General features: G+C 50.6%; 10 protein-coding genes across 11 annotated transcripts; 4 read left to right on the forward strand and 6 right to left on the reverse strand.

Annotated features, from left to right (window-relative positions):
- Positions 1-266: 266 nt before the first annotated feature.
- On the reverse strand, positions 267-2,041 carry PV06_00094 (uncharacterized protein). The gene is made up of 2 exons (XM_016400559.1): positions 1,809-2,041; positions 267-1,759 (listed from the first exon to the last, which is right to left on the reverse strand). Exons 1-2 carry the CDS (start codon positions 1,906-1,908, stop codon positions 384-386), a joined length of 1,476 nt encoding a protein of 491 aa, XP_016267612.1. The 5' UTR covers positions 1,909-2,041; the 3' UTR covers positions 267-383.
- A 499-nt stretch (positions 2,042-2,540) lies between these two features.
- Positions 2,541-3,798, forward strand: PV06_00095 (uncharacterized protein). The gene has a single exon (XM_016400560.1). The coding sequence runs from the start codon at positions 2,721-2,723 to the stop codon at positions 3,561-3,563; it is 843 nt and encodes a 280-aa protein (XP_016267613.1). The 5' UTR covers positions 2,541-2,720; the 3' UTR covers positions 3,564-3,798.
- A 682-nt stretch (positions 3,799-4,480) lies between these two features.
- Positions 4,481-6,093, forward strand: PV06_00096 (uncharacterized protein; the record flags this gene model as incomplete). The annotated part of the gene is made up of 5 exons (XM_016400561.1): positions 4,481-4,579; positions 4,645-4,905; positions 4,964-5,512; positions 5,562-5,829; positions 5,882-6,093. 5 exons carry the CDS (start codon positions 4,481-4,483, stop codon positions 6,091-6,093), a joined length of 1,389 nt encoding a protein of 462 aa, XP_016267614.1.
- Positions 6,094-9,944: 3,851 nt separating this feature from the next.
- PV06_00097 (uncharacterized protein) lies at positions 9,945-10,376 on the reverse strand (the record flags this gene model as incomplete). Its single annotated transcript, XM_016400562.1, has 3 exons — positions 9,945-10,019; positions 10,083-10,257; positions 10,330-10,376. 3 exons carry the CDS (start codon positions 10,374-10,376, stop codon positions 9,945-9,947), a joined length of 297 nt encoding a protein of 98 aa, XP_016267615.1.
- A 2,423-nt stretch (positions 10,377-12,799) lies between these two features.
- Positions 12,800-13,877, forward strand: PV06_00098 (uncharacterized protein; the record flags this gene model as incomplete). Its single annotated transcript, XM_016400563.1, has 3 exons — positions 12,800-13,390; positions 13,448-13,669; positions 13,731-13,877. 3 exons carry the CDS (start codon positions 12,800-12,802, stop codon positions 13,875-13,877), a joined length of 960 nt encoding a protein of 319 aa, XP_016267616.1.
- Positions 13,878-13,896: 19 nt separating this feature from the next.
- PV06_00099 lies at positions 13,897-15,335 on the reverse strand. 2 transcript variants are annotated; one of them, XM_016400565.1, is made up of 3 exons: positions 14,843-15,335; positions 14,332-14,776; positions 13,897-14,260 (listed from the first exon to the last, which is right to left on the reverse strand). In XM_016400565.1, the coding sequence occupies exons 2-3, from the start codon at positions 14,516-14,518 to the stop codon at positions 13,986-13,988; spliced, it is 462 nt and encodes a 153-aa protein (XP_016267618.1). In that variant the 5' UTR covers positions 14,519-14,776; positions 14,843-15,335; the 3' UTR covers positions 13,897-13,985. The 2 variants fall into 2 exon arrangements, with proteins under 2 accessions (XP_016267618.1, XP_016267617.1); XM_016400564.1 differs by having other exon boundaries at positions 14,332-15,335.
- Positions 15,336-15,444: 109 nt separating this feature from the next.
- PV06_00100 (uncharacterized protein) lies at positions 15,445-17,896 on the reverse strand (the record flags this gene model as incomplete). Its single annotated transcript, XM_016400566.1, has 4 exons — positions 15,445-15,611; positions 15,668-16,116; positions 16,170-17,713; positions 17,792-17,896. 4 exons carry the CDS (start codon positions 17,894-17,896, stop codon positions 15,445-15,447), a joined length of 2,265 nt encoding a protein of 754 aa, XP_016267619.1.
- Positions 17,897-18,364: 468 nt separating this feature from the next.
- On the reverse strand, positions 18,365-19,192 carry PV06_00101 (uncharacterized protein; the record flags this gene model as incomplete). The annotated part of the gene is made up of 1 exon (XM_016400567.1): positions 18,365-19,192. One exon carries the CDS (start codon positions 19,190-19,192, stop codon positions 18,365-18,367), a length of 828 nt encoding a protein of 275 aa, XP_016267620.1.
- Positions 19,193-19,514: 322 nt separating this feature from the next.
- On the forward strand, positions 19,515-20,504 carry PV06_00102 (haloacid dehalogenase, type II; the record flags this gene model as incomplete). The annotated part of the gene is made up of 1 exon (XM_016400568.1): positions 19,515-20,504. The coding sequence occupies exon 1, from the start codon at positions 19,797-19,799 to the stop codon at positions 20,502-20,504; it is 708 nt and encodes a 235-aa protein (XP_016267621.1). The 5' UTR covers positions 19,515-19,796.
- Positions 20,258-21,870, reverse strand: PV06_00103 (uncharacterized protein). Its single transcript, XM_016400569.1, has one exon. The coding sequence runs from the start codon at positions 21,783-21,785 to the stop codon at positions 20,766-20,768; it is 1,020 nt and encodes a 339-aa protein (XP_016267622.1). The 5' UTR covers positions 21,786-21,870; the 3' UTR covers positions 20,258-20,765.
- Positions 21,871-21,889: the final 19 nt, after the last annotated feature.

The raw sequence follows: 21,889 nt of genomic DNA on the forward strand, positions 1-21,889 counted from the left end.
CTGGGGCCATTGTGAGGGAGTCCTGGATTCGTGAATGTAAAAGGGTAGGGATGTACGATGTGTGTAGAACAAGGAAGATTGAGAGAGGACGAGCAAACGTTTATGGGGAAAGACTGGAATGCCAGGAATAGGACTCGAAAGGCTGGACTGAATGGCCATTGTGACAAGCGTGCCAAAAATACCGTCAATGCCGTCAAGAACAATAAGGGTTTGAATAGAAAAAGTGAGGTACAAAGGAAATGAAGAAAGAATAAACTCAACTCATTGTTCATTGATGCGCCGGCCGCCGACAATTACCAAAATCCTGACAAACAATCGCGAGAGATTGGGCAGAGCCAGTGCTTTTGAATCGAGTAGGAAAATCTCATTACCAAATGGGTATCTTATACAGTCTCGATATACCTCCTAACCTCCCAATCGGTCACGGCTTCATCCCATAATCTGCATTCGTGTTCTCTCGTGCCTCCATAATGGTCGACAAATTCGTCTCCAAAGACTTCTCGGGCCACACTGCCTTTGGCCATAAATCTTGCTGTACTGTCTTTGAGGTTTTTGGGCAATCGCTCGCCTTGGTCGCTGCTCCCTCCAACATCTTCTCCTCTGCTTAGAGGAGGAACCGGGATGTCCATTTTCTTCTCTATACCTCTCCAACCCAAGGCAACAATTGTAGCAAGCACCAATGAAGGGTTTGAATCAGCGCCACAGACTCTGATTTCAAATCTCGTTGCCTTTGCTGACGCCGTGGGAGGTGCAATAAGTCTGATTGATGCTGCTCGATGCTCTAGACCCCAGGAAACAGTGACCGGTGCCCAGAAATTCTCAACCAGCCGCTTGTATGAGTTTACTGTAGGCGCAATCAATGGCATTACATCGGCCAGACCGTCCAGAATCCCAGCGAGGAACTGTCGGCCCAGGTCTGAGACGTATTCGAGGTCTTGATACGGTGGATTTGGATCTTTCTCGCCCCGATAAAACAAGTTTTCCCCCGATTTTTTGTCGACAATGGAACAATGTACGTGCCCACTGTTGCCCGGAAGGCCCTGTTTGGGTTTTGCCATGAACGTCGGGGTGATACCATACTTGCTACCCATCGCTTTGACAACATACTTGAATAGACTCGCTCTATCCGCCATCTCGGTGATTTCACCAAACTCAAGAGCAGCCTCGAACACTCCAGGCCCTGACTCGGTATGCCAACCTTCGACATTACATCTGAACTTCTCACAAGCATCGAAGATGCTGTAGAACCAGTCTTGATTATGGATCGGATCGGTCAGGGAATAACCAAACATGCCCTGGGTGAGATGGGGCAGAGAGTCGACGGGGTTGGTCTGAAGGTAGGGAGCTGTGGTGGCAGATGAAAGATGAGTGGTTTGAATAGAGGGATCTCTGGGGGCTCTGAACGTGAAGAACTCGTACTCTGCGCCAGCCATGGCTCCATAGCCAGCTTTGTGCAGCTTTTGGACCGCAGTCCGCAAGAGACTTCTGGGGCAAGCGCTGATGGGTTTGCCGGTGTCGGGGTCGCAGAAGCTGACCAGGAAGAAGGGCACATTATCCTCCCATGGGATACGCCGGTAGCTGCTGAGGTCTATCTTTGCAACCAGATCTTTGTATCCATTCTCTTTATTGCTTATCTTCAGTTCTCGGAAGTAGGTCAGATCGTGCATATCCCAGCCGAAGATGACGCTGCAGAAGCCAAAGCCATCTTTCGCAACCGAAAGGAATTTCTTCTTCGAGACGAGTTTACCTCGAAGAATTCCTGTCCCGAGTCAGCAGATGTTTGTTGTTTGGGGCCAGGTGCGTCATACCATCTATGTCAATGCCTGCGAGCTTGATCTTGGTGTCAGAGGCGAGAGCAGTCTCTAGATCGTCCAAGCTCAGAATCTCTTTGTCGCTCTGCCCAGCCATTATGATAGATGCAGAGTACAAAGCTCTAGCACCACCCACAGCTCCCTCTTTGCGTAAAGATGGTGTTCACGAACAAAGGGCAGCCACGGACAAAGGCGCAGTGGAGAGGCGGGGGGGGATTGGCACGAGAGCAATGAAGCGAGGATGATGGTGATGACGGGACTTACAGTGGCGTAGCTTGGTGGAGTGCATGACTGATAAGGGATTCCACAGCAAATAATTTGTGGCTGGAGAGGTTGTGTTAGGCGTCATATTCCAGGGTCTTTAGGCGCAGTTTATACCTATGACACCCTGGAGAACGCCTATAGCTATGGTCGTTGTTGCGCGAAACCAACCTGGGTACTGGGATTTTGAGAAGTGCGATACAAGTCAGGCTATGGACTCCGTTCCTGAAAATCACCATCCCAAGCTTTTACAATAGAGATCACTAACGGCGTCTGCAGCAGCTTCCGCTCCAGGTGGATATGATTCCCGCTAGTCCGTGAAGACTGCATCGCATTACTTATAGAAGCATAGCTAAAGATGATCGGACCCAGCCAAACGGCCGCTGTTCGGGGATCTGTAGTATGCATGAGCCAACCGTTTCCACACCAGCAAAAACGTCAAATCAATCTTTTATCTACGCTCTATCACACGCCCTTTGACCGCCCACCTCTATTCGTTCACATTTCTCGTCTAATAGTGACTGATAGCGACGACTGGCAAGAGAATACAGCGACGCAGAAGACACATCATCGGCATACCAACACCGAGTATTACTGTTTTACAATCTTCCTATCGAAACCCGGGATACAAAACAAAAACCAGCGGACATGGCCGATTCACGTCAAGGGCGTCTTGCCGGCAAGAATGCCATGGTCACCGGTGCGGCCGGTGGCATCGGCCTGGAAACCACGATTCTCTTTGCCCGCGAGGGCGCTTCAGTGCTCATGGCCGACATTTCCGAGCCGGCACTCGAGCGTGCCCTGACCAAGGTCAAAGAACTCGTGCCCAACCCTCCGCGTTTGCAGACGATCAAATGTGACGTGTCCAAAGAATCCGACGTGGCTGCCGCCGTCGAGTCTCAAGATGCCCACGGCGGTATCGACGTCATGTTCAACAACGCCGGCATCATGCACGCCCAGGACGACGACGCCATCAATACCCCCGAGGCCATCTGGGACCTCACCCAGGCCATCAACGTCAAAGGTGTCTGGTACGGCAGCAAGCATGCCGTCCTCAGTATGCGACGACACAAGAAGAAGGCCGGCAGCGTCATCAACACGGCCAGTTTCGTGGCGTTGATGGGCGCCGCAACGCCTCAGCTCGCCTACACCGCTTCCAAGGGCGCCGTGCTCGCCATGACCCGGGAACTGGCCATTGTCCACGCCCGAGAGAACATCAGGTTCAATTCTCTCTGCCCCGGTCCACTGAACACGCCGTTGCTGCAGGATTGGTTGGGCGACGACGTGCAAAAGAGGCACAGACGTGAAGTTCACTTCCCGAGTGGCCGTTTCGGCGAGGCCATTGAGCAGGCCCAAGCTGTGCTCTTCCTGGCCAGCGATGAGAGCAGCTTCGTCAATGCGACCGAGTTTGTCGTCGATGGCGGTTTGAGCAGGGCTTATGTCACGGCTGAAGGACCTGCTCCTGCAGCTCCTTCAAACAATGTTCATTAGAATAGTATCTCAGTGGTCGGGAAACCAAACTCTCTTCGGCGAGGATCATTTTCATGAGCATGTGTGTCAAAGAGCTAAGACTCCCTGGTTTTCATTAGACTGGCTTTACAGATGGTGTTGCTCCAAGGAACTCGCAACTCTTGTTTTAAGCGAGTCTTCTATCGATGGTGCTCATGATAATCAGAATGACATCTTCAATTTTCCCAGTGTTCTCAATTGAACCCATGATTTTGCTTCTACAATTACCAAGACCCCTCAGTGATGTCTCAGAAACAACAAGGCTTATGTGGTAGACTGAGGCGAGCAAGAAAACAAAAAGGTCCCAGGTTTGATTCTCATTGAGAACTACGATCACTCCTCCTCCTCCTCATCAATGGCTCGGGCCAAAATCACATGCCTGAATTGATGAAGGCCAATTCACTAAACGATGACAGTGACTTTTCACAAACGGAACTAGACAGGGTTGAAAACAAGAGGCACATTAGCGTTGTACCGTAAACAGAACCGAGCTGAGTCGGATACGGTAATCCGATACAGTAATCCGATACCGGTGATCAGCATCCGTCATGAATCTTTGGTGAATACCTTTGACTCTCGAGTTTTCGATCATTAGCAATGTCTCCTCAACCAGTGCGAGCCTAAAACTGAACCACAAAATTCCAGGTGAGGACTTGGTGCTCGGAATTGCTGACTTGGTGATACAATACGTCCCCAACCAGAACCAGAGTCGTTTCCTCCACAAAATAGCAAGGTACTAATTTTCTATCCTTGATCTCCCCGCCGCTACCCAGGTACTCCACGATCCTCTACTTTCTCGGTGATATTTGTACATGTCCGTAACATGTCCTCTTTTATATCAAGCGTCAGAACCCATCGTTTGAGGATGAGGTTGCACGATAGCCACGGGCACAAACATCATGGAAGCGCCACAAGTCAACGAGAAAGTGGCGACGCTTGACCCAGTCATGGTTGAAGATGTCGACGAGGTTTTGACCGAGGAAGAGAAGTCCAGGCTTGTGAGTACTAACGGCTGCCACTTTGACACGAGGAGCGACCATTTCGACTAACCACGAAAACTAAGGACCGCCAACTGGTTCGAAAGCTGGATCTCAAATTGATCCCTTGGCTCACACTGCTGTACCTGGCATCTTTCTTGGATCGCACGAATGTCGGCAATGCAAAGATCGAGGGGCTGCAGGAAGACTTGAAGATGACCAACAACCAATATAACCTTGGGCTGGCGATATTCTTCATTGTGTACGCCATCTTCGAGCCGTTGACCAACGTTCTGTTGAAACGCTTGCGGCCGAGTGTTTTCATTCCTGTAATCACGATCGCGTGGGTAAGTGGGGCTGCTCAGACTCTGCAGAATTCATGTACTAACCATGTCGCGGCTGTAGGGAATTTGCACGACGACTCTTGGTCTGGTGCATAATTTTGGAGGGTTCTTGACGACTCGTGCCTTCCTAGGTCTGACTGAGGGAGGTCTCTATCCCGCTGTCATCTACTTTCTGTCGTGCTGGTACAAGCGATCCGAGCTTGGGATTAGAATGGCTTTCTTCGTCTCTGCTGCTAGTTTGGCAGGTTCCTTTGGGAGCTTATTAGCTGCAGCTATTGCAAAGATGGACGGGGTAGGGGGTAAAGCCGGCTGGGCCTGGATCTTTATCCTTGAAGGTTTGGCAACTGTTGTCCTAGGCGTCATCTCTTTCTGGATGGTCCACGACTTCCCTGACAAGGCGACCTTCCTGTCTGATGCGGAGCGCAAACGCGTCATCCGACGACTAACGATTGACCAGCAATCCAGCGTACACGATGAAAGCTGGAACAAACAATACTTGGTGGCTTCTCTAACTGATTGGAAGACTTATATCGGTGCGCTGACCTATACCGGAGCTGGCGCATCCACATACGCCTTTTCGTTATTTCTCCCGACCGTAATCAAGGAACTAGTATGTTCATCGCCGAACAGATCTTGTTCGGGAAGCTGACGTGAGAAAGGGATACACCTCGACCAGGGCTCAATTGCTTAGTGTCCCACCGTACGCTCTTGCCGCCATCATGTCTGTCGCAATCGGGTACCTCGCAGACCGCACACGCGCTCGAGGCATCTGCAATATTTGTATGGCCCTCATCGCCGCTGGAGGATTTTCCATGCTGTTAGGTGCCGAGGCAGCTGGAACCCGATATGCTGGTGTTTTCCTTGGTGCGATGGGATTGTATCCATGTCTTGCTAACACTCTCACCTGGTTGAGCAACAATCTTGAAGGTATATCTCACAAATTCCAATGGTAGCCAGTCAGTGGCTGATCAATTGACAGGGGTCTACAAACGGGGCCTCACATTAGGCATTGTCATCATGTGGAATAACCTCAATGGCACTGTCTCCGCGAATATTTACCGCGGCAGCGACGCGCCAGACTTTCCCACTGGTCACGGTGTGGTGCTGGGCTACATCACGGTCTTTCTTCTCGGAGGGTCTATCATTCAAACTTTGATGTTGCGTGCCGAGAACCGAAAGCGTGCCACATGATCGCGAGATGCACGCCTTGTTGGTCTGGACCAGCATCAAATCTATATGCTGGGGGATCAACGGCCTGACTTTGTTTACACAACGTAGACGAAGTCAAAATTGTAATGGGCCCGTTGAGATTGAGAGGGACCGGCGGATCGTCGTTCTGTGATATGGAGAAGAGAACGGAGAGACCTTCACAACTTGTCCGAGGCCAGGGCTGCTCTGGGGATCTCTGACCGGATCTGTAAATACCATTGTGGTGCAACTATGATACAATTTGACGTTGCAAAAGTTGTCGAGCCAGTACTTGACCAGCTGACACAAATCGGGGGTCATTGTCGAAACTCATGTCCGTTGGGAGATTGTTGCTTCCAGCTTCTCTTCCACTTTCACCTGGGATCAAGAATGTTAGCCGAGTAAGATACTGTATTTCGCGGCGCTCAACTATCACGAAGAATAACGTTCGCTTGCAAACCCGTTAAAGGGGCCTATCGCAGCCTAGAGCTAGTCTTTCCACCTTCTATTGCGCACGAATATGTCTTCTCCGTTCCTACGAAGCGCTTTCTTCGAGAGCTGGACTCCCTTCGGAGTTTCTATAGTACCAAACCCTCATCGTCGGGTCTGCGGGTGCATTGATGCGGGCTGGACAAGCTGACTCTCAACGGCCGCGAGTACATGTCTAGAACACTGAAATGATTTGATCTGCCTTGGGCTTGCTCCAGAGAGACTGGCTATGTGAGTGTAGCCCTTCCCAGGACAATCAGTCACCTAAAGTCGCCTCCGGCGTAAGGATCTTTTGAAGTCTTCCATGGGCTTTTTTCAGTCTCGAGTGTAAACTAGGTAAGAATGGACATTATTCATAGAAATGATGATATTCACCTCTCTGACTGGCAATTTCAGATGCTCCCTGGATGAGTGGTGTACTCTCTCTACTGGCTTCTGTCCAATTTTCAATATTGAGCGATACCTTCCTCGATCGCCTTGATCTGGAGGGCCACCAAACGAGAATAGTACCGACAGAATGCGAAATTCGTGCCCATGAACCAAAACCCAGGGTGACCGGATCTCCGCCAGATGGTGCGCATCTCGCCTTCCTCGTCGAAGCCCCAGACGTCCCCGACGCGACCGGCGACCTCGTCACCAAAAATCACTCGCGTCTGTGTCTTCATGTTCTGGAACCCGGTTGCAAAGACAACCTCGTCAGCTTCTAGGGTAGTGTTGTCGTCGAATTCCAGCCCGTGCGGTAGAACCTCGGTGATTTCCGCCCCTTGTTTCAACTTGATCTTGCCGTCGATGACAAGTTGACTCGCGCCGACGTCAACGTAATAGCCACCGCCGCGATGCAGATATTTCATCACGTAGCCGGAATCGCCGGGGCCATTGTCCAGCTTGAAACCGACGGCTCTCAGACCGTCGAGAACGTCGGCGTCGTGTTTGGTTTGTTGCACACACATCTTGACCTGCTGAGACTTGAACAGCTCCGCCGGTAGGGCCCAGAAGAGTAGGTCGGCGTCCTCGGTCGGGGGGCCACCCTCTTTGTAGAGAGGCCGACCGACCTCGTTCATGAATTTCGCGGAAAGGACGAGCGTCGAGCTGCGTTGGACCATGGTGACGTGGTAACCGTTTTCGTAAAAATCCTGGGCTATGTCGTGGGCCGAGTTGCTCGAGCCAACTACGACGGCCTTCTTACCATTCCCATTTGGCCTCGCGCTCGTAAACTCGGTACTGTGGCACAGATTTCCTCGGAAACGTTCCAGTCCTGGTATTTTCGGCACATGCTTCGGTCCAGCGTGGCCTGTGGCTTGAATTATGTGGGAAGGATGAAACGTACGCGACTCCACAGAGCCGTCCCCGTTCTGTCGCTCCAGACCAACCGTCCAGAGTTTGGTTCGATCGTCCCAAGCAGCAGAGACGACTCGCGTCTTGCTCCACACGTTGAGTTCCAAGATTTTGACGTAAGATTCGAAAAATTCCGCCAGCTTGTCCTTGGGGGTGAACTTGGGCCATTGTGGAGGAAAGGGTAGGTATGGCATGTGGTTCAGCCAGACAGGGTCATGAAGGACGAGATGACGGTATCGTCTCCGCCAACTGTCTCCGACCGACTCCTGGATATCAATGACAAGAGTGTCCACGTTCAATGCCTTTAGACGTGCGGCCGTGGTGAGACCGCTTTGGCCGGCACCTGAGATCATCCGACCATGGTCAGCCTGGAACAATGCTGGTGCCAGTCGCGATTGTCTATTAAGAGGAGTCATACTTACCCACGATGAGCATGGTAGGCTCTTTGCCCCTAAAGTCTTCTTCTGCAATACGCCTGTCTCGCCAGTTGAGCCTTCCAGGGAGTGCTTGGTGTGTAGCACCGTCAGGACGCCGAAGGCCCGTCTCTTCCTTGAAGCCGTGTAGCTCTTGGAGTGTCGTGAACAAGGTAAAGATCTTCCACTCATTGTGCATTTCGGCCAAGCGCATGATGCCACGCCCGGATCCAAATGTGGTAACGATGTCCACAAAGAACTGAATGCCTATAACGTCCCCAAGGCCATCTATAGGCCCCAGCGTCGGAGATCTCAGCGTACTTGATCGGTCAATGTCGAGAAATTCCAGGGCGAAGTTGGATCCGAGAAAGTCAGAGATCTTTTTAGGTCCCTTCAAGGTACGGAGATCCCACGATAGACATAGGTGATCCCGCCAGTAGCTATTCTCATGAAACAAACTTGATATGGCTTGTGCATCCTTGACCGCGACTGCATCTTTGAACGCCCCGATTATTTTCGAAGCGACGTCGCCTGCGCTGACAGATGATGTGGCAGAAGGAGGCCAGATTCCGAGGGGAATGTTGCATGAGCCGGGCACAATCCGATCTTTGGATTGCACTTCTGTCGTTGCTGTTATGTCTGTGACTGCGACAGCAATGGAAGCCCCTTTCTCGGGTATCCTCCAGTCCTGTGATGGTGCCGGATCTAGAATGTCTTTGAGAGAGGCGCCCATCCTGTGAGGATATGATTATTGTATAATCGGTCAAGGGGTGTTTAACGACAATGCATGAGAATGACAATGGCTTTATTGTATTCAGTCCAACTGCCAAAAGCTCAGGGGCCCAGGCGAGCCGGAGAAAGAGTACCGAAGAAGGATTTATGAAAGAGATTCCCGCGAGATGATTGCAACATGTCCGTGTCGCCACTTGCACCTCGATCAGTACAAGTGTGATCAAGTGGACTACCGCCACACTCGTCAGTTCAAATGAGATTGGCAAGACTCGTCAGGTGTGAGTCTCATCACGGAAAATCAACTATCTAGGCCTGGTAATTACACACCCCACCCTCAGGGCACACCAAGCCCCGTGGTCTTCAGTGCAAATCGGAACTTCTTCGACAACAAGAGCTACCACTAGGTAATGTTGCACGATGAGTCCGACTTGCCTCTGCAAACTTCACCCCTGCGCGGAGATCTTGTGAGATAGAATGGTCAGCCTTTGCCAAGGGCTCAAGTAGAGTCAGAGTCTGCGGGACCAGTTCCAGTGGTATGCAGACGACGCCGTTAAGATCTCCGATGATGTAGTCGCCGGGCCTGATGGTCATGTCTTGGTCTTCCACTCTCACAGTCACAGGGACATTTACCTAAGATCAAATCAGCACCGTGATGCAGCTCCAGAGACATTTGAACACGCACGCTCACGACTTCTACCACTTCATGTGGGGCAGCAGTTCCGACGCCACGCGCAAAAACCTAGAATGGTCGGCATCTCTACACCTCTGACTTTGCTGCCTTGGACCTACGGGATAGACCAGGTCTCGATGATCTTGGAGATCTCGAATGCGGCCGTCCACCACGGCACCAACGGCGCCGGAAACTTTGGCTCGGTGGCTCATCAGTCAGCCATAAACCGCGTTCGCGGCATCAGGAGGAGCCGAAATGAAAATCACCGTGCCGGCAGGAACGGAATCGATCTAGAAGGTGTCAGTACATGATTGTCTTCCTCTTCTCCTTGCGAGATACTAGGAGGTGCCTACGTAGTGTTCTTTAATTGTCGAAGGTTCGGTGCCCCTGCGAACAAAGTGGACCGTATACGCCGGACCCGCAATTCGAGTGTGGCCTTCCTGGCGTTGAGGTGACCACATCGAGATATCAGGTAAACAACCCCCATGCGGACTCCCCAGCATGGTTAATGCGTCGGATATATCGCACCTGTCTGCCTGTCAATTCGGACAACTCGGGAACGAATTCAGAGCCTCATCCTTTTGGCTTTGGTATCCTTACGTCGAGTACTGCTGTAGGAGCTCGCCGAAATTCTCACGAGACCCCATGGCTGTCAACAACCAGTCCGGTTTTTTAGAAGAAGTACAAACTCCGAAATGTATGGAATGGCCAGGAGGTGATTTTATGGAGTTTTTTTACCCTCGCATGGCCTTTTACTTGCAGGCTTCGGCTCTGGGCTTCGTCGTCTCTCGTGCACATATTCCCGGAGATTGATCGTCGTTTCTCCTGTCGGATCTGAAAATCCGAGATGCGGCCCCCAGAATGCGAATCATTCTATACTTGTAACTTCGAACTATTACGACGGCGTGCTGGAGTAGCAGAACGACTACGATAGGACTAGCATCGTACTGATCCGATCCCTTCTGAAAATCATGAAAAGGAGATAAGCACGACTTTCTTTCAAGATTATCTATTGCCTCACAATCACTCATTGGCCTTAGAGGCTTAACTTCTGACGACTTCACAACTTTGGGTGGGAATTTTGTACATAACCTGCAACAAGTATGGCTCGAAGGTTTGCCTTGGTCCTGCTTGCGATAGCTTGTGAAGAAAATATAGTAACTTGGTGTATGTCCTGACATGCAGCCGCTCTATCTTTCGCTAGACCTGATCTCACAATGCCTGCAGTGGCTCTGGAGCAACAATATTGTGATCCGTCCTCTTGATCTCTAAAGATGTTTTTGTAAGAAGTCGAGCATGAGTTCGTAGCCACGCTCGTACTCCTTTCTTGGACGCTCCAGGTCCAATTTAGCCCTGCAAATTACGATTTGTCAGCCTGGATCCAGACGACCAAAACCCTAGGATATAGGGTGATCCATACCTAGCAGACATCCATCCATGGATCTCGTCGAATCTCTCACGGTATTTCACGCCCGTCAGATTGGCCACAAAGTCTCGAATGGTCTGTTCTTCCTCCCCCTGCGAGTCGAGCACCATCGTCGGAATCGTGATCGACTTCGCGTCTTCAGGATCGAGCCTACAAGGGGATGTGAGAGCTAGGACATCCAGCCGTGGCTTCCCCAAGTTTGCGGCAATGAGACTCAGCCCTTTCGCGCCCCAGCAAAATCCTGCTCCGGCCCATCTTTGCACATGTGCATAGTTCGGGTCTGACTGCAGCATGTCGACCACCTGAGCAATGAGGCCCATCTTTTCTTTCGAGGTGACATCGGCGATGAGATCGTGGAGAGGTTGCTTGTCGGCTCCCAGCTCAAACCACTCTAGCTTAGCAGCCTTGTGTGAGCCGATGATGTCCGGCATCAAAACAAGATAGGGCTCCTTCCCCTGGGTCGAGAGTATGTCAGCTCCTCGAAATGTCTGATTGGTGTAGCCGAATATATCGTAGACGTGGATGATTGCTTTCTTCGCCGTGAGTGGCCCTGTGCGATCTGGTCGAGATCGTGAAAAGTGCGGCGTCAGCATAAAAACATGGATTTAGGCCAGTCCTTGGAAGCAAAAGAAATACATGGCCCCGACAATATCGCTTTGTGTTACGACTTACAAATTTGGAATCCATTGACATCCAAAAATGAGCCTCTCGGCGTGTATTCTTCAACCACCGCAGCCGGGGTGCTACAACAAGCTGGAGAATACTCTGTTCCCATCGCTGCGCCCGAAGCCTTCAGGGTTGTAATGTGAAATTTGGATTTACATGTAAACGCCTGGAAGGACGAACTTAGGTCACCTCAATCTCATATAGGCAGGACAGCGAATAGAGCGACTTGCGTACGTTGTGGAGGCCAGTTTCGGGGGAGCCACAGGAGTAACTACGTATTGCGGCAAACCGGACATTCAAATGTCCGGCGATTCAGTCCTGTGGAATGCAAAATTGACCCCTTTAATATCGAAGCTTTGGAATGCGGAGATGTTGCCGTTTCAATGTCCGAGAACTCGAATGGTCTCGAGACTTTCGATGACTTACTCTCGCCATTGGACCTCAGAGGACTTATTTTCATTGTATTGCGAATGACAGTCTATCCTCTGTTTCCGCCCATTCCAGATCCAGCCCCGCCCCCGATCCCTTTTGCCTTGAAACAACGGAAAAGGTGGCTTTGCTTTCTGCCTCGTCGAGATGTGCGTGCCCTCCGTTGGCGATAAACCCGAAGTTGACCGCTCTACCTCCACGAAGGAACGGTAACCCCATAAGAGCCGTTCTAAGGTACTAGAAAATGACTTTCAGCTGGTGCACAGCGGGCTGGGCCACAAGGAAACGTAAAATTTGCTCATTGACGGCAGAGTCGCTCGGAGATCTACAACTTGGGATATCATCTGCTCAAGCTAAATGTGGGTTACTTCTTCGTTTCGAGTTGCCCAGAAGGGTCTGGTCTTGTTCCTTTCAGATAAGAACAATACACATCCTCCGGGCGCGGTGAGCACTGATATAGTACTTTTGCTCTCATCCAGGCAAAATATCGGACTGCGGGTTGACATCAAAATCAACGACTTATCGAGATATTGACGTCTCCGATACAAGATGGCGGCGGTCATGGACAATGCCAATACGCTCCGTAAAACGCTGAATACAGGATCCGGCGTCTCATACGGCGCATGGCAAATGCTTCCAGGCACCCATCTGTCGCGGGCCATCGCGAGAGCAGGCTTCGACTGGGTCTGCATCGACTGCGAGCACGGCAATATCGCCGGTAAGCTTGCCCCTATTTCTCTTCTCAGGCCTTTATCTCGCTACACCCACGAAAAGGAAGCTGATCGCCGTACGCTACTACAATATCTAGACGATGCAATGCATGAGTCGATCCACGCCGTGGCATCTGTCGGTGTCAGCCCGGTCGTGCGCATCCCCGCCAATGAGGGGTGGATGGTCAAGCGGGCGCTGGACGCAGGTGCTCATGGCATCATTGTGCCCTTGCTCTACACCGTCGACGATGCAAAGAGGCTCGTGCAGTCTGCCAAATTCCCACCACTCGGCAAGAGGGGTTTCGGCAGTCCGTTTTCACAGGGTTCTTTCGACGTCAAGGGGAACCTGTCAGGAATCGAGTACCTGCAAGGTGCAAACGGGAACTTATTGACGGCCGTGCAGATAGAAACAAAGGAGGCACTGGGATGCGTGAATGCCCATGTCCCGTAGTCGACCATGCATCTTATCACTAACTCAAGTCTCTAGGTCGAAGAGATCGCCAAAGTCGACGGCATAGATGTTTTATTTGTAGGTCCGTTTGACCTGGGGAACAATATCGGTCATCCAGTGACAGGAGACTTTCCCCCGGAACTGGACGCGGCCATTGCGAGAATTCTCAAGGCCGCCCAAGATGAAGGGAAGAAGTCGGGCATTTACTCTCCGTCTGCAGAATTTGCCAACAGATACGCTGACATGGGCTTCCAGATGGTTAGTGGAGATGCTCTCCGTCTTTGTGTGTTGCAAACGTATTCTAAACACCAAGCTCCAGATCTCGGTGGTAAACGACATGAGCGCAATCCCTATTTCCATGGCTAAATCACTGTCAAAGGCTAAAGGCTGTTACGGCGATGCAGCACAAGGTCCTAAGCAGGCTGCGTACAGCGCGGCGAGTTTGGTTACACAAAAGAAGAAATGACAATAACATAGTGTATGAGAAGAAGATAGACAACTGCAACCTCCTGATACGTCTCTCTCTGGTGTGTGTATTCTCAGTGGAACACGTACCCCCACTTCCTAAACCACCTTAAAAGTGAGGTTTTCTATAAAAATCGATTGAAGAGAGAATGCGACCAAGCCAAGCCTGGTAGCTCTTGACCCTCGCAGTCGCGCCTTCTCCTTCTACCATGAATCGGGCCGCAAACTCCTGGAAGGTGGAGTTCTGATTCTCCTTGGTATAATTCTCCAGAGTGCCCATGACAATCAGGTCCTTACCGTCCTTGTCACCAACAAAGACCTTCTCAATCATGTGCTTGCGGAAGGCAATGACATCCCAAGCCTTGTCTCGGGACCTGGCGATTTCTAGCAATCCATGGTCAGTGACTTACGTGTGCAATGACACGCCATTGGTGATGGTGAGGGTCCATACATACGCTCGTTTCCCTTTACTGTGCCGGTCGCCCTCACCATTTCACCTCCATGGCTGAAAACTTTGTCCGCCATCGACGGTCCAGCACTGGCATCTTTGGTGTCTCCCAGTTCGAAGAACAGATTGATGAGGTCCTTTACCTCTTCCGGGACCGGTGTTGCTGGCCACTGTACGGAGGATGTGGCGGCCATGGTTACACCGAGACCTTTCTTGGCTGCGGTTCGACAATTGATATGATCAGCTGCCACAGATCTGAATCAGTCAAAGCTGAGTCAATGAGTTAGAGGAAGCAGTCTTCTGGCACCACCAAATTCTACACTCTTCCTTTGACCAGTAGGTACTTAATGTGACACCAGCAGGGAGACAGTGGTTGTTCTCATCTCCAAATCCGACTTGATTCATCGTCCCGGAGCTTCAAACTCCGAAAACATTCCTCCGCAGCGGCTGTACTATGATATACTAAGTAAGCGATTGCCGGCGCTGAACCTACCTAAGCTTTGAGGGGTGAACCTTACCCAGAATGTCTACCGTAGTTGCCCGAAACAGTACGATAGACTAGTGAGGGTCTGAAAGTCGGTGTCCAGAATCTACGAGGCGAGAATCTGAGGTCCACCCGACAGGTTGTACAATCAGGCTCCTCTTAGGAAGCTATGCATTGGCGACCTCTGTCTCACGGGGTCGATGGAACCCATTCTGGCCTCATCCCGTGGGTCAATTGGGCTTCCAGGGGCGAAATTCGCAATACCATCCCGCTGAGGGAGGTGTCTGTGACCATAGGACATCCCCGGGGCAGAAGTATTCGTGTTGGAGAATTGCAAATTCCCTCGACCGGGATCTGATTGCTTGTCGTGTCTGGGCACACGCATTGCATTGCGCGAAGCGACTGAAGGTGATATTTATCCTGAGGCAATTAGATAGCCGAAAGAAAGTTTATCTGAGCATGTCCTCGTGTTGCTCATGACAAACACTCTCTCGGGCACTCTCTAGGCCTAGCATTGGGGGGGGGGGGCAGACTTGAACCTGATGCACCCGTTCAGATTTGGAGGTGTTGGGCCGTCAGTCGTAGTGTTCAAGGCAGCAAGTTCTAATCAGAGAAGCTTCGATCTCCCCGATATAATCAGTGTTGCATAAAGAGACCAAATAGGGTACCATCGGCAAAGATCGAATCGTCGATCAGAGTATCGTTCATGGGATCGAAGCAAGTGTCGTCCCAAGAAGCATCCAAATACAGCTCATCGAAAGTGTTCGGTCCCGGAACTTCGTCGGCTGGCCGAGCCTGAGTAGCTTTGATGGTGTTAGTGTTCACGTCTTTCCAGACGAACGGGAAGGGAATGACAAACCGGTGATAGTGACGGAGTCCCCTGGAATCGTTACAGCCTGCTCGCCACGACCCGTCTGCCGATTGGACTTTTTGACCTTTCTCATAAGCTTACGGAGCTGTTCGAACGGCTTCTTCCACCCAATATGGCTTGTTAATCTTTGATACTCCACAATAGCCAGCCAGAAAAACCGTATACAATCAAGGTAGTCAGGGTGGTCTCGATGAGACTTGTCGAAATGTTGAAGCATAACGATGACAGCGCTATAAATGGCGTAAGACAAGTCGTAATGTGCGTGGCGGAGTGAAAAGGCTTCCTTATACGCCTCCACGAGTTTCCAGATCCTAAGTGCAGCTTGAATACACAGCTTTCGGCCTTCTTCTTGAGCAGAAGGATCGAGAATGAATTCAAAGTGATTTTGGATCAGGAAAGCCTGTTCGAGCAAGATGTGAAGTGTCCAATAAGTCGTGCTGTTTACTATCAGGCTAATTCCACGTTGATTTGGTCTGCAGAGATTACTTACTGAAGATTCACCTGATAAGGTGGCGGAGTATCATCGGTTTCCGGGTTAAAAAGTAGGTGAATCGGCAGTCGAGTAGTCCATTGACTGAGCCTAGCCCTGATCTCGGATCGAGCCTGCAGGAGTACTGTTTCGGATGATTGGGTGCTTTTGAACGTATAGAACTCGTCGATAATCTGAGCAGTAATCTTTGAGAGTTGCAGCAGGTGTTGGAAGGTGCTTAGGGCATAAGCTGGCCGGCATTGGTAATGTGGAATCGATTCATCCAAAGTAGTTGCTTCTGAGTCCTTATAGGGCGACCATGCTTCAAGCTCTTCATACGAGTCGAGATACTCGTGTGGTATGTTGCCGTCTGATTCGTGCATAGCAGGCGGTCGACCAAGAAAGAGTGATTGGAATTTGTCACTGGCATACGCTCCCCAGTATACTCTCCTTTGAATCTCTATATCGATTGCCAAAGTCACCGAATTAGCGCCGGTCTGGGAAGCCTCCTTGCGAAGATCCAGGTGGTAGCCAAGGTCCATAATCATTCGGTATCCCATGCCGCAGAACGTCCATCCAGCATTCTGCTTGCCGTACTGAATAAGACATGACCCGCATATTAATAAGGCAACGACGGTGGGCAGGCTTGGCTGGTCAATATGTTCAAACAATAATGACTTGAATCGGTGGTAGAAGGTTATGCCAGTAGTGGATGGGTCTAAAGGATTTGACCGAAGGCTGTCACGATCACTCCATAGGCTGCTCTGGAGATAAATGGCGTTCAGTAGCAATTTGTTTACATATGGTCCGTTGTTGATCAAGCTATCCATAATAGCAGGACGGTACGTCAAAAGATAAAGGTAGTGCAGTCGGTTCCAATGTAAGTCCAGCAGATGCATTGCCAGGTCCATCTGAATACCGTCAAAGTCAATGTTCATTGAAACGCTGGGCGATGAGTGCAGCACCAATTCCCTCTGCTTGCTGACTGCGGCGTATGCGATGAGCCTATTTTGTATTTCTGGTATTAGAAATCTTGCTGATTCGTGCATGATGCCCTCATCCCGAGTGCTTTCTTTGCCGGTGGGCGATTCATGCAAGAGGCTTGTTGTACCGTAAAAGTGTGACTGTCCACTTCCGGTCATCGGATTAGGTGATATGGCTCCTGCATCACCATCATCATCAGGAAATTCAAGCGGCCATTGGATTGCCGAAGGCTGCTGCATAGGGTTGACGATGTTGGGCGATGAGGTGGCCAAGTCAAGATCCGGATCAGGGTTGTCTCGATCACAGATGGGCTGTGGAAGAGTCTGTGGTGCCTGATTACATGAATTGGACATGTTGCTCGGAATCTCACTCTGCAAGTCCGCGGTCTGAATATCAGCCCGGCTTTCTGCAGCATTGTTTGTATTCAACTGTGCCTTCAGTTCTTCAATCTGGCTTTGAAGTGACCGTATATCAGCAGCTCTCGAACGCGTAGCTGTCTTCCTGCCATCGCGGGGATAATCACATGAACGACCTCTTGAACGGCATGCATGGCAAGCGGGCAAGTGGCCGTCACATTTGACCTGTACACATATGTATCAGCCATGGCACAAGTTGCGCTCTGATCAGCGCCCAGGCTGATCTTTCAAGAGCAAAAGCACCTTTTTCTGACGGCATCTCTTGCAGGAACGGCATGTCCCATCCGCTGCCACGCGCAGACGAGGACTCGTGCCGCCGAAAACTTCAGGATTCGTAAGTGCTGACATGTGGGCTGCTGCTATAGTGTCAAGATTCGATGCTTGAGGAGATGAGTCTTACAGACACCATGAGGTTAACTACGGTCGATTAGAAGTGCCAGAACGCATTTCTACTCGCAGTCTTCTTAGTCCTAGTGCAAGAAACACATAATTACCATTCCTCGCTTCACACCAATACTCCCAGGGATCCTGGACAACTTGACGCTAGGTTGGCTGACCGCGCAGTGGCTGCCGTTGTTGATGAACAGACACGAATCCCAGCCGAAGCATGGGGAGCGAGCGCACAAAGGCCATTTACGAGGGCCTTTTCTCGGCCTGCCAGGCTACCCTCGCACACGGTTCTCCTCCGCGCCTGAAGCTAGAGGAAGACTATGGCGGAGGACGATATGTGTCCGTAATTTGAAGGGTGTTGGCATGATACCCAATCTTGTATCAAAATATGTCAAACAACGCGGGCGATGATCTCATGATCAATCTTCATAGAATAATAGTACCCAGCTTTTCAATATCTTCTCCATCATTGGAGAACGTACCATGTGAGTCCAATTTGACTTTAGGGCCTCCTTCCTTCAAAGAGGCATTTATTATCCCTTCCAAGGTCATGAGTTGCCTGGTAGCAGCAAAAGGATAATAGAATGCTCGGCTGATACTTCGGCCTAAACTCGAGAACACTCCCCGCCGTGTAGTGGTGCTTTCTTGTATAAACTCTGGCACTTCAAGCTCATGGACCCAAGTCCGATCTACACGGAGCTCGTGAGGAGCGATGATATGCTGCTTCGGCCGCAGGAAAGGTACGGGCCGTCGAACCTGTACCAGTAGCTTGACACCAGTATCAGAGTTGATGAGTCTCATCGATTTGACCAGATTCAGGGGCCGCAGGAGGGCTATGCCCCCAACTGCTGTGAACGTGATTATGCCAAGTCGATGTCCTACTCTCACTATCGTCGGAAGATCAGAATCTGGATCATATAACCACAGATTTCCAAAGGCCAGAGCCGCCGAGGTTAGGAAACATGACCCGGCAATAAACCAAGAAGCTCCGAGAAGACCAGTATGTGAGGGTGCCTTGTATATCATCTGCTGACCAGCAGCCAACAGTTTTGCCCCATAGTATTGTTTGTTCACCTGTTCTGGAGTCAAGGAAGGGTCTATTGATCGTTGCTGACGTTGCGGCAGAGACGACGGTTTTCGGGGAGAAGGAGGTGTTTTCGTGGCTCTAACACGAGGAGAGCTGGCAAAGCGACGAAGGGCGCCAGATGCTGCAAAGCAAGACCGGGAGATAGAATGACTGAGGTGGACAGGCATGGGTGAAGGTTGCGACGGAAATGGCGCGCATCGGCTCTAGGTGTAAGGAGAGGAACACCTGTCACTTGGAGATATACAGAAGATGCAAAAAGGTAATCGTACAGTATCACGAATGAAAAGAAGAGCGAAGATATTGTACAGTAGCAGTAGGACTCGGCGAATTTGTTCCTACACATGTGAATGCTCGTAACTTTTTTTTGGAGAGCTTGGAAGCGCGTTTTGCGGTGGGAAGGTGAAGCGAGGAAACACGATCGCAGTTCCATCGTCTTGAGGTCCAGGCACTCCGTACATACTTTAATCTCAGGAAGTAAGAGACCAAGTACAGTGACCTAACTGACTCATATGAGACACTCGGAACATACGAAGTGTCTTGCCTCCAACAAGGACAGAAACCGTGGTCCTCGCAATCTTACATAATGTGTACGCCGTATTAATCAGGATGATCTACCTAGGCCCTGAATACGCGCGCCTGATCTCCAAGGTGAATGGCAGACAATTGATATAAAAGGAATGAGAGAGTAATATGACATGAGTGTTAAAGACGCACCTAACTGCAGTCTACAAGGCAACATCGTCACATGGGTCTCATTGGCACGCACTTTTCATGATGAACACAAAAATCAACGCCGTCTTCTTCGATTTCATGGGAACATGTCTAGACTGGCACAGTGGTACAGTTCAAGTCTTCCCACCAACCATCGGCGATAGCGAGAAGTCGAAGCTCGCTTTAGAATGGCGCCATGACTATTTCGACGCCAATGCAGCTCGACTGGCCTCAAAACAGCCACCAGAAGACATTGACATTACGCTTCATACAACCTTGGATGCATTGCTTGAGAAACACCCGGAATACAAAGACAGATTTGACAAACAGACCAAAGATCGATGTATCACGGCGTGGCATTCGATGCCAGCTTGGCCAGATGTAACTCTGGCCATCGAAAAGCTCAAAGCTGCAGGCTATGAGGTATTCGTCTTTGCAAACGGGACGCCGCGGTTACAGCTCGACTTGTGCAAGTCTTCGGGATTGAAGTTTGACATGCTGTTCTCTAGTGAACTGTTGGGCGTGTACAAGCCTGCTCCCGAGAGCTATCGCAAGACGCTAGACTTGGTCAAAGTAGACCCACAGGCTGCTGTTATGGTCGCAGCGCATGCATATGATACGCGAGGTGCCAAGGAAGCCGGAATGAAGACGGTATACATTCACAGGTGGACTGATGATATTAATGAGGATATGGAAATCGTAAAAGGAGAAAATGACTTCTTTCTGGAGGACATGATGGACCTTCCGGTTGTTATTTCACAGATGTGAATTTTCATGAGGGGGGCGACGGTGATGCCCACGAGTGACGATGCGGAATAGATAGTGAAGACAATGCAAGAGGAGGAGGTAAGCTATATTCGAGACAGAGACAGTTGGTCCTTTTGATGAAGAGTGGAGCTAGACGAGGTCCGATCAGACAGTCCGCAAGGATTGACTTCCGTTCGATCAGGTCATGACCTTATATCATCCAAGAATTTTCACCTTTTTGTAGGCGCTAGGCCAGAAAATGTTGATCCGAGAAGACAATTTTCAAAGATGCACGCCATTCCGTTCGTCGTCTTTTGTAGGATCGATGCCGGCTTGGTTCTGAAGAGCCTCCAGCAGGCGCGGAGGGACACTCTGAGGGTTGCCTTCTTGGATCACAGCAAGAAGCTTCATAAAGAAATCTTGTCTGAGGACTTCCATCAAAATATCTCGTTGGTCAATCATATGAGACGCAGCGTAACGTAGTAAGCCACCGTAGGGCTGATCATCGACGCCTTCTCCCATGAACCTCGATTCAACTGCAGGCAATGTGGTGGTAGATATTGCAGCCCAGTCGTAATTCGCCAGTCTTGCAATATAGTCGAAAAGCCTGGCCTGCGATATTGTCACAAGCTGCATACCTTTCTTCGTCTTGACGTCGCGATTCGACACCCGGAGGGACGTCCACTCAAACATGATTGAATAGACCTGGGGGTCTGTAAATATCCTTCGCCATAAGAGACCCTGTCCCTGCGCCTCTGCCAAACGATCCTTGGTCGATACTACTGTGAAGCTGCTATGACTGTCGACGGCTAGAAGGGCCTCGATGGCCTCCAAACAGCGCTCCGCAATCTCTGTGCTTTCGGATGACAGCCAGATCGTGAGCAGGCATTGAACTAGTGGGGAGCTCGCCGCAACGAATGAAGCACCGCTTGGCGAGTCTGCAGCTTTTTGCAAATACGCAAGACACAACAGTTGGACAGATATGGAGGGAGAGGTCAGGCCTTCCTGGAGCTTTTCGGTGGAAATGGTACCTTTTAGTTCATCGAAGGGAAGTAGGGAAACATTGCGTTCCAGCAGTCGAGTGAGAGGCCTAGGTTCCTGTTGCAGTATTTGAAGAAGCTTTTCGCCGGTTGCCAAAAGCCGCCATAAGAGGTCTCTCGAGGTTGACGCGTCGAGCGATCGTTCTGCTCGCCTCAGCAGTTCTTCATCCAGTAAAACTGTGGCAGGCTGTGCTTCGACCTCGGCGAGGTGAGAAAAGACTTGCGGAAAGAGGACGTCCTTGTTTTCAACTATGGTATCCATGATGTTGCGTCGTAAGAGAAGATCAAGCCAGGTGAACGTTTGCAGAACATGGCACTGTTTTCAACTCTTCAATTTTGTGTAACAGGCAACAAACGCTGATGCAT

Source organism: Exophiala oligosperma (genome assembly GCF_000835515.1).
Source record: "Exophiala oligosperma strain CBS 72588 unplaced genomic scaffold supercont1.1, whole genome shotgun sequence".
In the NCBI taxonomy this organism is placed as follows: domain Eukaryota; kingdom Fungi; phylum Ascomycota; class Eurotiomycetes; order Chaetothyriales; family Herpotrichiellaceae; genus Exophiala; species Exophiala oligosperma.